General features: G+C 42.3%; 1 protein-coding gene across 2 annotated transcripts in view; it reads right to left on the bottom strand.

Annotated features, from left to right (window-relative positions):
* LOC120516303 (cAMP-specific 3',5'-cyclic phosphodiesterase 7B-like) overlaps window positions 1–14,831 on the bottom strand; it is a 205,833-nt gene extending 191,002 nt beyond the window's left edge. The window contains exon 1 of one of the 2 annotated variants that reach the window (XM_039737880.1): window positions 14,482–14,831. Coding sequence is in view for 1 of the 2 variants with exons in the window: in XM_039737881.1 (XP_039593815.1) it covers window positions 14,482–14,502 (21 nt within the window). In the remaining variant the exon portion in view is untranslated. The remainder of the gene's footprint in view (window positions 1–14,481) is intronic. The other variant, XM_039737881.1, reaches the window with a different exon arrangement.
* Between the last annotated feature and the right edge of the window lie 329 nt (window positions 14,832–15,160).

The raw sequence follows: 15,160 nt of genomic DNA, 5'->3' as shown, positions 1-15,160 counted from the left end.
AGAAGAAGAATGGAGATAAAATGGCAGAGCTCATCAAGAGAGACCCAAGCACACAGACTCAAGGCTGTCATGGCTGTGATCTACAGTACCATAGACTGAATATTTTACGCAATCAATTATTTTGGGTTTTATATTCGTAATTAACGTACACAGCTTTATAAGAGTTTTTTCTGTTTGATATTGAAGAGTCCAATGATTAATGTTAAAAAAAAAAAAAAAGGCCACATTAAATTCACATTGATAAGATGCTAAAAAAATACAACTTTGTCCAAGGACGGACAAAATAAATACGTTTGTCAAACTCACCAACATCAAATCACTGAAAAGCCACCATGAAGTGTAAAAAATAAATAATAATAAATAATAAAGAACACCAATCAAAATACAAACAAGGTCCCCTGTGAACTAAGCACATTCACTCTGGTGAATTTCACCAATCACATCTAATTAACACAACTACTTGTGGTTCCAGCCTCACGGCTAACGGTAACCTTAAGAGCTCTCGAGGATAACCAAGGATTAAAGTTAAAGGAGTGCAGTGTCACACATGTGTGTTAAAGGGTCACCAGGGGGCGCAACTGCTGACTATCTTGTCTCTTTTTCCACCAAGAGCTGTCCCTTCTAGTGCGCCTTTTATCATTTCAGTAAACGGAGTGGCACCCCAACATTTATTTGGACTCGTGAATTCCTCTCAGTCGACGACAGCAGACTTGATTTGTCAGCTCTTGGTGTACTCGTGGGGAATTCGCAAATCATTTAAAATGAAGAACATTTTCTCATCAGCCTGATTGCATGACATGATGAAGAGAACCAACACTTGTGTTGCTACCAAAGTTTAAATGTCAATGTCAACTTTCATTTATTAAAACAACAAAGGAATGCTGTGGCCAAAGTGCTTTACAATAATAGAATAAAAGAAAAACATACAATTAACATGAATAACAAATAGAAATAAAGTAAATGAACATAAATAAAATAAATAATAAATAGCAGTCAGATTACATACTGTATTCACAAAGAGGAAACGATCAGTTTTACTGAAGGTCATGGAAAGCAAGTGACTAGAAATGAGTCTTTAATCTCGTTTTGAATTGTCGACGACTCCTTTATGTGACGAGGTGAAGAGATCCACAGGTGAGGAGCAGCAGCTGCACAAGTCCTGTCTGTCCCCTTAGTGTGACACTTGGTATGAGGGACAACAAGAGACAACTGACCAGAAGATCTAAGCACTCTAGATGGCTGGTGTAAAGCACACAATTCAGGTAAATAGACAGCAGCGAGCCCATGTAAAGATTTAAAAACTAGCAATAAGATTTTAAAATCAATTTGAAAACTGACAGGCAGCAGCCAGTGTAAAGAAGCTAAGATTGGAGAAACAGAATCAGAGTTTCTTGCCCCAACCAGGAAGCGAGCGGCAGCATTCTGGACCAACTGTAACCTGCTTATCAGGGATTTGCTAAACCCAGAATACAGCGAGTTGTAGTAATCAAGTCGAAAGAAGATAAAAGTATGAGTAGCTTTCTCAAGATCCCCAGAAGATAGAAAAGACTTGATCTTACCTAATAGACGAAGCTGGAAAAAGCAACTCTTGACTACAGAATTAACTTGTTTCTCAAAAGAGAGGCTACTGTCAAAGATAACACCAAGATTGCGGACTTGATGTTTGCAAAAAACAGAGAAAGAGCCGAGAAGTCCAAGACCAATGTGGGCTTTAGCTGCACTATAAGCACCTCCATTTTATTTTGATTCAGAGTGAAACAAGGAATGGAAAGTCTGCTGACTCACCAAAATTTTGTGCCTCTTTTGGATGTTGAAAATCCCCTCTTGTAAAGATCAGCAGCTACAATATGAAGGTCAGTGGCACGCATCAGGGAAAGGTCAGGACAGATTTACTCCCCTTCCCCGGTGTTCTGTGGGATGATGAAGGACAAAACTTTTGATGTCATTTGGTCTCGTCAATGGCTTTGGGCCAACATCTCAACCACTTCAAATCTGGTCGCGTTAACAGATTTCAGGGAAAGCGCCATCTGTTCTGTATTCAACTGAGAATTTTTCCCAGCGTGTGCTGAGCTCTGCTTAATGGCGCCATTATCAACATACCACAGGTACACAACAAATGGGAAACCTACACATTCAGGTCCTCAAAGGACTGTTTTACAATGACCCCCTTGGCACTGCATTATTAAATCTTACCTAAACGCTCTTTCACCAATCCAACGGCCTTTTACAAGTTGTCACACACATGTGTGCTGGAGATAACCTCAGGGCTCTCCATCTAATGGAAACAACACTCCGTGTCAGGGGTTGGCACTATGAATTAATGCCTCCATCTGCAGAAAGGCTGATCGACGCACTGACTACCTATGACATCACATCCGGCTTACATCCTCCTGAACCCACCACTTCCTCCTTGTCATCATAAAAATAAGCTCCATTCCCATGATGCCTTCAGTCTGTTTTGACTCGTGTCTGAAAAGAAATGCGAGTACATCTTCTCAGTTACACAATTGTCAATTATACACAGGGAAGCACCCAGAGGCCCCAACACCTTTATGATTTCCGTTTGTGTCCTTCTAACAGAGGACATTCATTTCACTCGTAAAACAACTGCTGCATACGGTTATGAACCGAGAGTCCCAAAAATTCCCACTAGAGGGGGAAAACTGTTGAACCCAGCGAGTAACAAGGACAGTGTGCCCAGGGACCATGTTCCACATCCACCGCCTGGGACGAGATGGGGTGCTGACGTAATACAAGAGAATGCCCCAGTGTAGCCCCGCCCCTATGTGGGTCTAGACAATATAAAAAGCAGCCAACCTTGGAAGGAGGCATCTCAATAAACTGCAAACAGGTAGCCATCTTCAGCCTCATGTAGTTGTAAAGATTTGAATTCCAGTCTGAAGATACACCGTGACACGTGCTCAGTCCATTGCGTTGTTATACCGCTAAGTAATCAGCCCTGAGCAAACTGTACCCCTACTCTATCCTCACTATTAGTGGCCAGAGTGGTCCGATCTTCTGCCTGAAAAACCTCAGTTCCATTTCCAGGGTCATCTGCAGGATTTTAAGGGATCAGGGTCTTGCACACCTCCGAGTGTCGCGAGGTGTTACACGCAAATAAAAATCTGAATAGCAGAGTTTCACGCGACTCGTACGTGTATCTTAAATAATATGTTTACCATTGATCAGAGGCTACTTTGTATACAATGGGAAAGAGGCTCGAGGAGCTTACCGCAACTGTTCGTGTATACCTGGGGGTGGGCGCCCAACACCACTGGCCACTGTTAACCCTTTGCTGTGTTTATATCAGTCAGGGCAGCAGCGTCATTCCCGTGTTATTAATGAGTTCAAACGCAGTTTAACTGCAGGATGATAGCGTCAGTTCTCTACAAAAATAATCTGCAGATGATATTGTTTCAATCAATTCGGTCTTGCTTATGCATACATAATTGTTTCCCCTTTCCATTTAATCTCCAGAAGTAACTTTTTTTGTCTTCTTTTAAGTTAAATTACCTGAAGCACCAGGAGAGGGTGCTGTTGTGGGAAGTGGGCAGCATGTGACTCACTTTCATTGGAAGAGGATAATCTTCACTTTGTATATTGTTACACACGTTTCGAGTAGGAGGCACATAAAGGGCTCAGAGAATGGTACCGACTCACCCGACTAGGAGGCGGAGGGGTGCATTGACTTTCTTTCCAAGTTCCCTGCACACCTTTCCCGGGAAATCCCACCAGGTTCCAGTGCATCGACTCTGAAGACGTCACTTCCTGTCCTGGCCCCGAGGACAACGTCACTTCCCCAAGACTCCCTATAAAACCTCACTCCCCTCCTCTGGATTTCAGTTCTGTTTTGGACTCAGTCTACTCTTGCTTTACAATTCTCCATTTTTGCAGCCAGGAACATATTATATATGAAGTCTCGTACTTTCACAGCATACAAAGATCTAGCAGCTGCTCTCAAGGTAAACCGTAAACTTTTCAAAGCTTAAGTCGTGCAGAATGTTTCTCTGTTTCAAGATGGACGACCTTGCATTTTCAATGGGAGATTTTCAAATTCCAAGACCTTGCACAAAACGATCTGTTCGAGATATCTGAACAAAAAACTGAACTGTCTCAACAAATTTCTTTGAAGAATAATAACTGTGCCACATCAACAAAATTGGTCCAACAACGGGAGGCCGACTTGTTTCATGCGGACATACTGACAATAGGTGCTTTGTGCTTTATATGGGAGTGCACCTAAAAGTGAAACAAAAAAAGTGCTCCAGAGCTTCTGTGTTCACAGCCAGTCAAAACAGCGGTGTAAATTGGCAGAGTTAAAACAAAAATTTACTCAGGCTGTGCTGCTGGGAGTTCAGTCTCCTTCACCGTTCAGTCCTAGAATGAGCTGCCATCCTTTAGCGAGGCTCGTTTTTAAATTGTGCCTCAACCAGAATGGGTTGGGCCATCTCTGAGCTGAAGAGCTAGGAGACCGCCTAGAGCGGCCTGTCTGAACTGAGGGAGGAAAAGAAGACCGCACTAGCGACAGCGCCCCTTCTGGTAGGGAGTGTTACTAGGTAATTTGCCAGAGCCTGAAGGATGCAACAGAGTCTAGCAGTGGTCCTCCAGAGCTCCACTCCGTTAAGGAGGTTGTTGCTTTATATTATATGTCACCGGTTACACTATGGGTAAGAGGAGGATTGGGGGAGGTTAATCGGACTCAAGTCAAGTAAACCAAGTGACAAATCCAATTGGCTGCCCAGCAAAGCTACTGAATAATGAGCTGTGCAGGTCTGGAGCTGGACCCCCAGGCAAACATGCGTGACAACAGGTTGAAAGAGAAGTTTGGGCCCCTTGGTGATTCAAGCTAAATTTAATATGTAGAATAAAATCAAAACAGTGGACAGGGCCCCCTTGGAGCTCCTATCGTTAGCACACAGTGTTTAAAAAGCGGTACTGGTACCAAATCGTTTACTAAAATTGTCTTCTTTTGGTACCTTTTTTAATAAAGAACACATACAACATTTAGGTATTGATGTGCCCATAGGCAAACCTGGTAGATAATAAACCAGGGGTCCAGGTCCAGGGTCCTAGAGGATCACCGTGGCTGCAGGTTTTCATTCTAACCCTTTTCTTAATTAGTGACCTTAATTAGTTTTTCCTGCTAATGACCTTCTTTTGATTCATTTCAGTCGACTTGCTCTTGAAGACTCAGATCCCTTCATTGTTTCTTTTTCCTTAATTAGCAGCCAAACAATAATGAAATCCAATTTCAGAAATGTCTGCTAATGCAACACGAGAGCAACAACAAGCCACAAAATTAAAGAACGAGTTTAATTAACGACAAAAATCAGCGCCTAATTCAGCAACTACCTGGAGTGAAATTGCTTGGAGTTTGCGGCCCTGACTTGGTTGGTCTTCTCTTGGCTCCCTCACTTCTCATTACATTTCTATTTGGGTGCCATTTAAGGAAAGAAATGAAGCAATTTGGAGGAACGATGAAGAAATTCAGGGGAATAAACCTTAAAAAAAAAGCAATTCAATTACAATGAATACACAAGAAGTTAATTAGCAGGACAAACAGAGCATTCATTAAATTTAAAAATAAAAAAAAAAAAGGGTTAGAGTGAAAACCTGCAGCCACAGTGGTCCTGCAGGACCGAAGTTGGCGACCCCTGTAATAAACAAAACAAGGGTTACTGGGTTGTTGAAAGAAAAGAAAAATCATTCAGTCTCCAAACAGACTGCTTCAAGATGGCAGAGCTTCCACTGACAAGGACTTCCGGCAGGAAAAGAGGAGTCCAGGCCGGCAGACATGTTGACGTCAAAGTTGGTAAAGTCGTCAATCTTCCGGTCTGCTGAGGGAGGAAGAGATGAGGTGTGGGTTAACAGCGCCCTCGTGTGTTCTGGAGGGAAATTACCTTCATGTGAGCATTTAAGCTGTTCTTACTGGACACCCCCGAGACTTTCTAAAATGGGAATGTCATCTTCCTTGGTCAGACATGCTCTCTCACCCCCCCCCCCATACAAAAGGGGGGCTAGGCATCCCTTCTCATAGATTAGGCACCCACCAATGAACTTCAAAAAAAACAACAATTCCGACTGCTTCATTGGCAGTGGCTGAGCACTTGCGAATGTCCATCAAGCGGACATTAGTATCGGTGCAGGACTCCGGAAATCTTCAGCAAAAATCCTCGACTAGAGAGCCAGATGATTTTCTCTTGACGTTTCACCACTGCTCGCTCTGGGCCATCTAACCACACGACACTGCGCAGATGTCTCGTGTAGAATTTAAAGAACAACTTGTCTCATCTGTCACCGACGACACCGGGGTCCCGCTCATAAGTGGGTAATTCATTTTGTAAACAGCACTCGGCGACTGCAGTGCAATGGCAAATTCTTGGGAGAAAAGCAAAAACGACCCGACACCTTTGGAATAAACCCGCTTGCTTTGCATCAAACTCTGATAAGCGACTCCATCAAGAGGCAACCAAACACACACAACAGGGCTGCCGTCCCACAAGATGAAGCGAAGAAATCCATCAATCTGAATTCTTTTTTTTTTTATATTTTGGACCTTCTTCTTGGCATCAAGTTCTTATTTTTCAAGGGGTTCCATGTGCCACAAACGCAGGAAACGTTCCCTTACAGCTACTGTAAACACCATGAAAGTTGCACTTCTCAAGTACAAAGCTAAGCTTTCCTTTTCAAACAATACCAAAAAAAAAAAAGTCCGCTGGATTAGGAAAGGTAAAATAAATATTTAAAAGGCACACAAAAAAAAGGGGGTAAGCCTTCAGATGTTCAGTGGTAACACTTTCCGGAAAACTAAAATTGTGTAGAATGGGCAGCCGCGCCAAGCTGAAGCTTCAGGGCTTCTGCCCTACTCGGCTATTTCTGTCTGATTACCTTCATTTATTTAGCCGACGTCTGCAACATTATAAATCACAATCACACAAAAAAATTACTTCCACATTTCAACAATAGTATCCTGGGCAAAGGATATAAACAGACTTGGGGTCACACAGGGATCAGTGATGGGAGAACAAACCTGGGGGAGTCATTTACAGGGCACAGTGTTTTCTACTCGGAGGCAAACAACCAGAAGGTTTGTGCTCAGCTTATTTTAAATTTCTTTTCCTTCCAATATGTGAGCCCTGAAATGAAGAGGCGTCCCACCCAATTACTTTGCACTTGTTGCTGCCCGCATAGACCCCCTACTGTAAGTAGGTAGATAGACAGAGAGAGAGAGAGAGAGAGAGAGATATATATAGAGTGAGAGATAGATAGTCAGTCAGTCCCAAGGGGAAATTCCCATACTCCAGCAGCAGCATACTGATGATAAACAATATTAAATTAAATTAAAGAGTGATAACAATGCAGGTATAACAGACAATAACTTTGTATATAATGTTAACGTTTACCCCCCGGGTGGAACTGAAGAGTCGCATAGTGTGGGGTCTCCTCAGTCTGTCAGTGGAGCAGGACGGTGACAGCAGTCTGTCGCTGAAGCTGCTCCTCTGTCTGGAGATGATCCTGTTCAGTGGATGCAGTGGATTCTCCATGATGGACAGGAGTCTGCTCAGCGCCCGTCACTCTGCCACTGATGTCAAACTGTCCAGCTCCGTGCCTACAATACAGCCTGTCTTCTTCACCAGTTTGTCCAGGTGTGAGTCCTCCCTCTTCTTTATGCTGCCTTCTCAGCACACCACCGTGTAGAAGAGGGCGCTCGCCACAACCGTCTGATAGAACATCTGCAGCATCTTATTGCAGATGTTGAAGGACGCCAGCCTTCTAAGGAAGTATAGTCGGCTCTGTCCTCTCTTGAGCAGGGCATCAGTATTGGCAGTCCAGTCCGAATTATCATCCAGGTGCACTTCCAGGTATTTATATGTCTGCACCCACAGAATACTGCGCCTATAAACTTTATTCACTGGCTTGGAAGATTTCAGATTTTACTGTTACACAAGGGTGGCACAGTGGCATGGTGGGTAGCACTGCTGCCTCGCAGTAAGGACACCCAGGTTCGCTTTCCGGGTCCTCCCTGCGTGGAGTTTGCATGTTCTCCCTGTGTCTGCGTGGGTTTCCTCCCACAGTCCAAAGGCATGCAGGTTAGGTGCATTAGCAATCCTAGATCGTCCCTAGTGTGTGCGTGTGCCCTGCAGTGGGCTGGCGCCCTGCTCGGGGGTTTGTTCCTGCCTTGCACCCTGTGCTGGCTGGGATTAGCTCCAGCACACCCCTATAGGATATAGTGGGTTGAATAATGACTGACTGACTGAATTTGCTTTTTTGACAGTGATCAACAGAAAAAGACCCTTTAATGTCAAAATAAAAACCAGATCTCTGCCAAGTGTCATTTAAATTGGCATGGTCCAGCCACGAGAATGGCGACTATGGTTGGCCAATCCGGCATACCCCATGACCAGAAATCATGTAACATCACACTGGTTTTAAACACAAGGTAGCCACCCTCTGATATGGGCTGAAGATCTCAGAATCCTCCATCATAAAGCAACTGTTACTAAATGGGTTCAATGCTGCATTTTGTTTTTTGTTTTAAAGACTGTATCTCCAATTTCAAACACATATTGAAGACACCCAAACATTTAATAAGAACAACTGTCACGCGCAGGCATCAGAGGATCGAGGCACAGATAAGGAATGCAATGATCCTCAAGGACAAGAGGGGGTGCAACACTAAGCACATCATCTCTTTTCTCCTCCCCACCTCCAAGAAGCCACCCAAGGAGGACACCCCAGCCACGCCCCCACTCAATTAAGCCACACCTCTTTCCAGTCTGGACATTATTAAACTGAGGGCTCCCAGAAGATAGCGCCTCATTTGGAGGAACGACGTTCCACGTGAACAAGCTCCCAAACCCAGACCACCTCGATAAAGCCGAGTGTTTTGAGAAGCCACTGAGGTTTCAGAGGCAGCTTTTCTGCCCATTTTCTGCTGTGCCACCGCTCATTAATTTTTTTTGGACATTGAGAACTTTGCTTCGTTGGTTTGAGCGAGATTCGCATGCGCTTGCGGGGAGTAGTGAAGAGCAAACGACGACAAAAATGGCATCAACATGTGGTGAGAGATCAAAGCGAATGCACAAAGCAAAGTACTCCATGGACGATGCTTTGTATAGCATCGCTGAAATGGACTCTGACCTGTCGATCAAAATTGAAAACGAAAGTGAGGTACCGGTGTGTCAGCTGATCGATCTCCAGCTATTTATGGTGCCGAACACGTTTGTGTAGATGAAGACCGCCACTCATAATGACACGAGGTACAAACCAGATTGCTTTGCGCTGTGATCGAGACTGCTGCTGCCGTCCCCAGCCCCATCACGCGAAGACAGCCTGGCAACCAGCCTGCCACACATTCCTGCCAGCCGTCATGACGCCCATGAGCGTCTCGAGCTACAAGAGACAAATATTTCAGGTTGATTTATGTGTGAGACCCTCGCTTAGGGTGCTTTTTACAAAACTGCGTGTATTGGAAAAAAATATTCAGCTCTCAAAAGAGTTATAGTGCTTTATTTTTGAAAAACAGATCTTCACAATGGCACACTACTCAGTCCAGCACAAAACAATTGTCACACCTGAGGAGACAAGCAGACCGCATACCTGGCAAACCAGGGGTTGGCACTGTGGTCTAATGCCTTCTTCTCTTCCTTCCTCTGCAGATCAACAGACACATTCCCACCGCCGACGTCACTTCTGATAACCCGCCCTCCTGGCCCCGCCCCTTCCTGCCAAAGGGAATATAACACGGAGGAACCGGCCATCTTGTTCTGAACTCCTGTCTGAACGATTTACACGTTGCAATTATATGGGGTCACCAAGGCATGGCTGTGAAAGTACCTGATGCAACAATTTACATCTAAACTACACCCTTATTTTTTGTGTAAATTAAGCTTTGTTTTGGAGTTTTCTTCCTCAAATAAATAAACATTTTCTCTTAATTGAATGAAGGAAGCAGCAGCAGCAATGATAAACACAAACGCACTGTACTGGCCAACTTTAAGCAAACTGTCATGAAAGGTCTTCAAACAGAATGGAAAAAATTAAAGAAAAAGCAGGCCCACAGTACAGCAGGGCAGGTGCCAGGCATTGTGGCGGTGTGTGATGTGTGGCATCTAGAAAGCTGGCAGTTTGAGGAGTCCCTGGGCACTCGCACTACGGGACGACTAACTGAGGAAAGAGACGCGACATAAAACATCCTGATGCACACCTCCATTAACAGCCCCCACTGGAATTAAATCATGTGAATACCAGAACTTCAGGAATCCATCCATTCATTATCCATCCCGCTATATCCTAACTACAGGGTCACGGGGGTCTGCTGGAGCCAATCCCAGCCACCACAGGGCACAAGGCAGGAAACAAACCCCGAGCAAGGCGCCAGCCCACCTCAGGGCACACACACACCCACCAGGGACAATTTAGAATCACCAATTCACCAAACCTGCATGCCTTTGGACTGTGAGAGGAAACCGGAGCACCAGAAGGAAACCTTCAGGAATCCATAGACCCTAATATAACTTTGTAAATGTAGGCAAACAAAATCACCACAAACGCAGAAAGACCAGATCTGGAGTAAATCGTTATCAAAAATCAATTCAGTTACGTGGATGAGCGTAGTAGGCAGGAACAAAGTGGTAAACGTCTGGAAAATTCAAACAGACTGATGTGTGGCCTGGGACATATTAGGAACACTTCACACCCAAAAGCACACTTCTGTATATTTTAGTGTTTATTAACACATATAGAATTATAAAATCAAGCCAATGTTTGACTGGAACGTTGACTTACTTCTGGGTTCACCCAGGCTTGCTTGCTTGTCATCCCCCAAAATTTTGGTGCTACCAGAGGCCACCAAGGTCTTGTTCAGGACTAAGCGGATTGAAAAGTGACATAACAATTCATTTTTACTAACACATCAATGAAAACTGTAAAAAAAAAAAAATAAGACTATATTTTTTCTATACAACTCAAATTAATAAGGTGTTTATGATAATTAGGACACAAAAAAAAGTGGATGGAGACATAAACAGTCATGTGATACGAAAGACACCCAAGTCCAACTGACAGATAGACGACTACAGAAGATGGAGGAGAGACACCACAAAGAGCAAACTCAATCCTCCTTAACAAAGAGAATTTTAAGTTTGAAAGTCTTACTAAAATATTTCTCTATAAAAGGACAAATTAAAAAGGGGTTTATTATAATCACATGCTAAAAAAAAAATTATAATTAATAATAATAATAAAATGGACAGGTAATGAGACATCTTTTTAATTTTCTTTCCTTCCTTTTAGTTGTTCAATTGAGAGGGGGTTGTTGTGGTTTGCTATAATAATAATAATTGTTTGTACTATCAATAATAATAATAACAACAAATGATAATAACAACAACAAATAATAATGATGATGATTATAACAATAATATTTTTTATTATTAATATTTATTTATCGAAATTCTGTAAAAAGCCAAATTTCCCCCTGGGCACATACAAAGTGTTGTCTGTCTGTCTGTCTACCTAACAGCACAAGTTTGGCTAACAGACAGACAGACAATAAAAGGTGTAACTATATAAAGACTGGCACTTCATGAAGCAAATTCAATATATCTTATGAACAAGAGAAAGAAAATGCTACATTTTACCCGTCTGTCTGTCTGTCTGTCTCCCTCCCTGCACAGTTATGACTGACAGATAATAAAAGGCGCTATATAAGACTGGTACAACATAAAGCAAACTCAATCCCTCTTAGAGAAAAAGGAAGTTTTAAGTTTAAAAGTCTTATTAAAATATTTCTAAACAAAGGCCAAATCAAGAATGGGTTTATGATAAGCGCATGCTAAATAAAAAATAAATAAATAAAGGCTGACAGAGATACAGACACACGGACAGGTAATGAGACCTCTTTTTAAATTTTCCTTCCTTTTTTATATTCATTTGAGAGGGTGTTGTTGTTTGCTATAATAATAATAAATAATAATAATAATAAAACATAATTGTTTGTTGTTTGCTATAATAATAATATAAATAATAATGAACATAAAAATAATAATAATTGTTTGCTATAATTTTTATTTTTTGAAATTCTGTAAAAAGCCAAATTTCCCCCTGGGGACATACAGTGCTGTCTGTCTGTCTGTCTGTCTACCTAACAGCACAAGTTTGGCTAACAGACAGACAGACAGACAATAAAAGGTGTAACTATATAAAGACTGGCACAAATAAAGCAAATTCAATATATCTTATAAACAAGAGAATGAAAATTTTGCCTTTTACCTGTCTGTCTGTCTGTCTGTGTGTACCTCCTTACACAGTTATGACTGACAGATAATAAAAGGCGCTATATAAGACTAGTACAACATAAAGCAAACTCAATTCTTCTTACAGACAAAAGGAAATTTTAATTTTAAATGTCTTACTAAAATACTTCTCTATAAAAGGTCAAATTTAAAATGTGTTTATGATAAGGTGCATACTACAATAATCATAATAAAGGCTGACGGAGATACAGACACACGGAAAGGTAATGAGACTGCTTTTTAAAATTTCTTTCCTTTTAGGTCTTTATTTGAGCCTGGCTTGTTGTTTGCTACAGTAAAATAATATTTATTGAACTCCTGTAAAAAGCCAGAATGTCTCCCTGGGGACAAAGTGCCATCTCGCTAGCAATACAAATGGTAAAAGGCACTATATGGCACCGATACTACATAAAGCAAACTCAACCGACCTTACAGACAAGAGAATGAAGACTTTACCTTTTCAGTCTGTCTGTCAGTCAGTCTATCAACCAACAGACAGATAATGAAAGGCACTACATAACATACAGTAGATACTACATAAAGCAGAAAACTCAATCTTTCTTACGGACATTGGGAATCTTAGTTTTAAAAGCCTTACTAAAACATTCCTCTATAAAGGTCAAATTAAAAATGTATGATAAAGGTGCACACCAACAAAAAATAAAACAGACACAAGGATTGGTAACGACATCTCTTCTCAGTTATTCTGGTCTCTATTTGAGAGGGGGCTGCTGGTTTTCCTATAGCAAAATAATATTTATTTATTCAAAATTCTGTACAAAGTCACATTTCTCCCTGGGTTTGGTACTACATAAAGCCAACACAGTCTTTCTTACAAACATTAAAAGTCTGCCTAAACAGACGTTCCACAGGTCTACATAAGCACCACTGCTGTGGAAGAACCTCCTCTCCGGTTCCAGTTTCAAAGAAGATGTAGTCACCTAAAGACCACACACCAGCGTCCCTTACGCCCCACACCATGAAGACCTTTGACAGGCTGGTCCTGCGCTACCCGAGTCCTCTTGGGGTAACCACCCGGACTCACAGTAGTTTGCCTATCAGGCAAAGATGAAAGTGGAAGATGCAATTATCTATCTGCTCCACAAGATTGGACAAAACTGGCAGCACTGTGAAGATGACACTTCAGAGACTGTAAAACAAATGGCCATTTCAACAACATAAAAACTGAGCTTAAAAGACCAATGTGTAAAAAGGGGGTATACAGACAAATAATATCTTAATACAACTAAAAAAGGATCTCTGTGCTAGGCAAACTGCCATGCATATTTCACAGAAACAAAAATGCAATGTTTAAGACACATAAATAGTATTTTTAAACACTTAAAATTAACAGCATAAACTGAGAATTTGATAATTGATAAGAAAAAAGAACCTGTGCTTCTGGTGCTTCAAATATTTTAGATTTAATTAGAAAAAAAAAAAAACTACCTACTAACTTTATAAAAACAAGTTTCCACTTTTCTTTTTTATGTCCCCCGAAGGTAATGTCCTCAAACTGACACCAATAAGGAGCCCCCCCTGCCAAGCTACAAGACATAGCCCCTGATGAGATATATATATTTTTTTTTAATTGTTGAAACTGCTCTAACAATCTATAACCACAAGAACTCTTATTTTGAGAAATTAAAAAACTGACCTCCGGTGGCCCCGGGAAACTCTGGCTAACTGCGGTGCTGACGGACCCCTTTAATGTGGAATATAAGGGTCAAACACTGAACACGACTTTTAAGTATTTGCCGTGAAGAAGCCCTGATGACTTATTTCTATTTTTTCTCTGTACTACTCGTGTACAACAGGACCGCAGCTAAGTATTCCGATCACATTATCTTTTTTCTGCCTTGCCTTATCTGCAGCGAATTGAAATGCCATCGCATCAGTGCTGTGCCCACTTGCTATGACAAAACATCGTGTCGGCTTTTCACTGAAGGGGAAATGAAAAGTTAAAGACAGCAATCCAAAAGTCAGCCGCGACCTGCCCTTACTGTAATTCTTCCCTTTGACACAAAACTTCATTAAAAGGTGACCTCATTTATTACAGTATGGCAGCGACAAGAGCAGCAACGACAGAACACGGCACCTTATCTGCTTATACTTTTTTCACTTGTTATGCTTTTGCCCTTTATAAAACAAACAAACAAACAATCTATAAGAGAGGAGTACGTACCTCAACCATTAAACAAGACATTTAACCATAGTGGCAGGTCTGTGCCCTGTAAGTGCAGTGAAATCTCGGAGCGGTGCGACTCGTTCATGAAGACGCGTTCTGCAGAATCCAGCACCCGCATCCAGGAGAGAGTTTGTGTTGTGCACAAAAAAAAAATAAGCCAATTTGGAGAAGAAGACTGGTAAGCAACAGAGAGAGTGTGTGGGAGGGGAGGAGGACGGGTAGGAGAGGAGAGAGAGCTCGAGAGAGCGAGCGGATTCAGTAAGCCTCACGATGTTGCAGCTCCACACCCTCTCCTGCCTCGTGCACTGAGCAGCGACTGACTGACTGACTGCGCGAGTTGCGGCTGACTTGCCTCCGCCGTCGGGATAAGAACGGACCAATCAAAAGAGGGCTGCACGCGGCTGTGTCCGGATGACCACGCCCCCACCCCGCCCCTTATAATCTCGCTATTTACGCTTCCTCGTTGCAGTCGTGACGTCAGAGGGTTTCTGTTACTCTTTCCTCAGCATGTGTTCCTCATTTGTGCGAGTTACAGTTATCAACGAGAGAACTCGTGCAGCGGGGAAGGGTGTACTCTCCGACCAGTCACAGATAAGCTCTGCCCAGTCTACGGAATGACTTTATTTCTTTAAAGGATGCCTTCTTGCCTCAAACTCTTTTATATTTCTGTATAGTG

Source organism: Polypterus senegalus, chromosome 16 (assembly GCF_016835505.1).
Source record: "Polypterus senegalus isolate Bchr_013 chromosome 16, ASM1683550v1, whole genome shotgun sequence".
Lineage (NCBI taxonomy): Eukaryota > Metazoa > Chordata > Cladistia > Polypteriformes > Polypteridae > Polypterus > Polypterus senegalus.
This window is presented reverse-complemented; position numbering and strand designations above follow the sequence as displayed.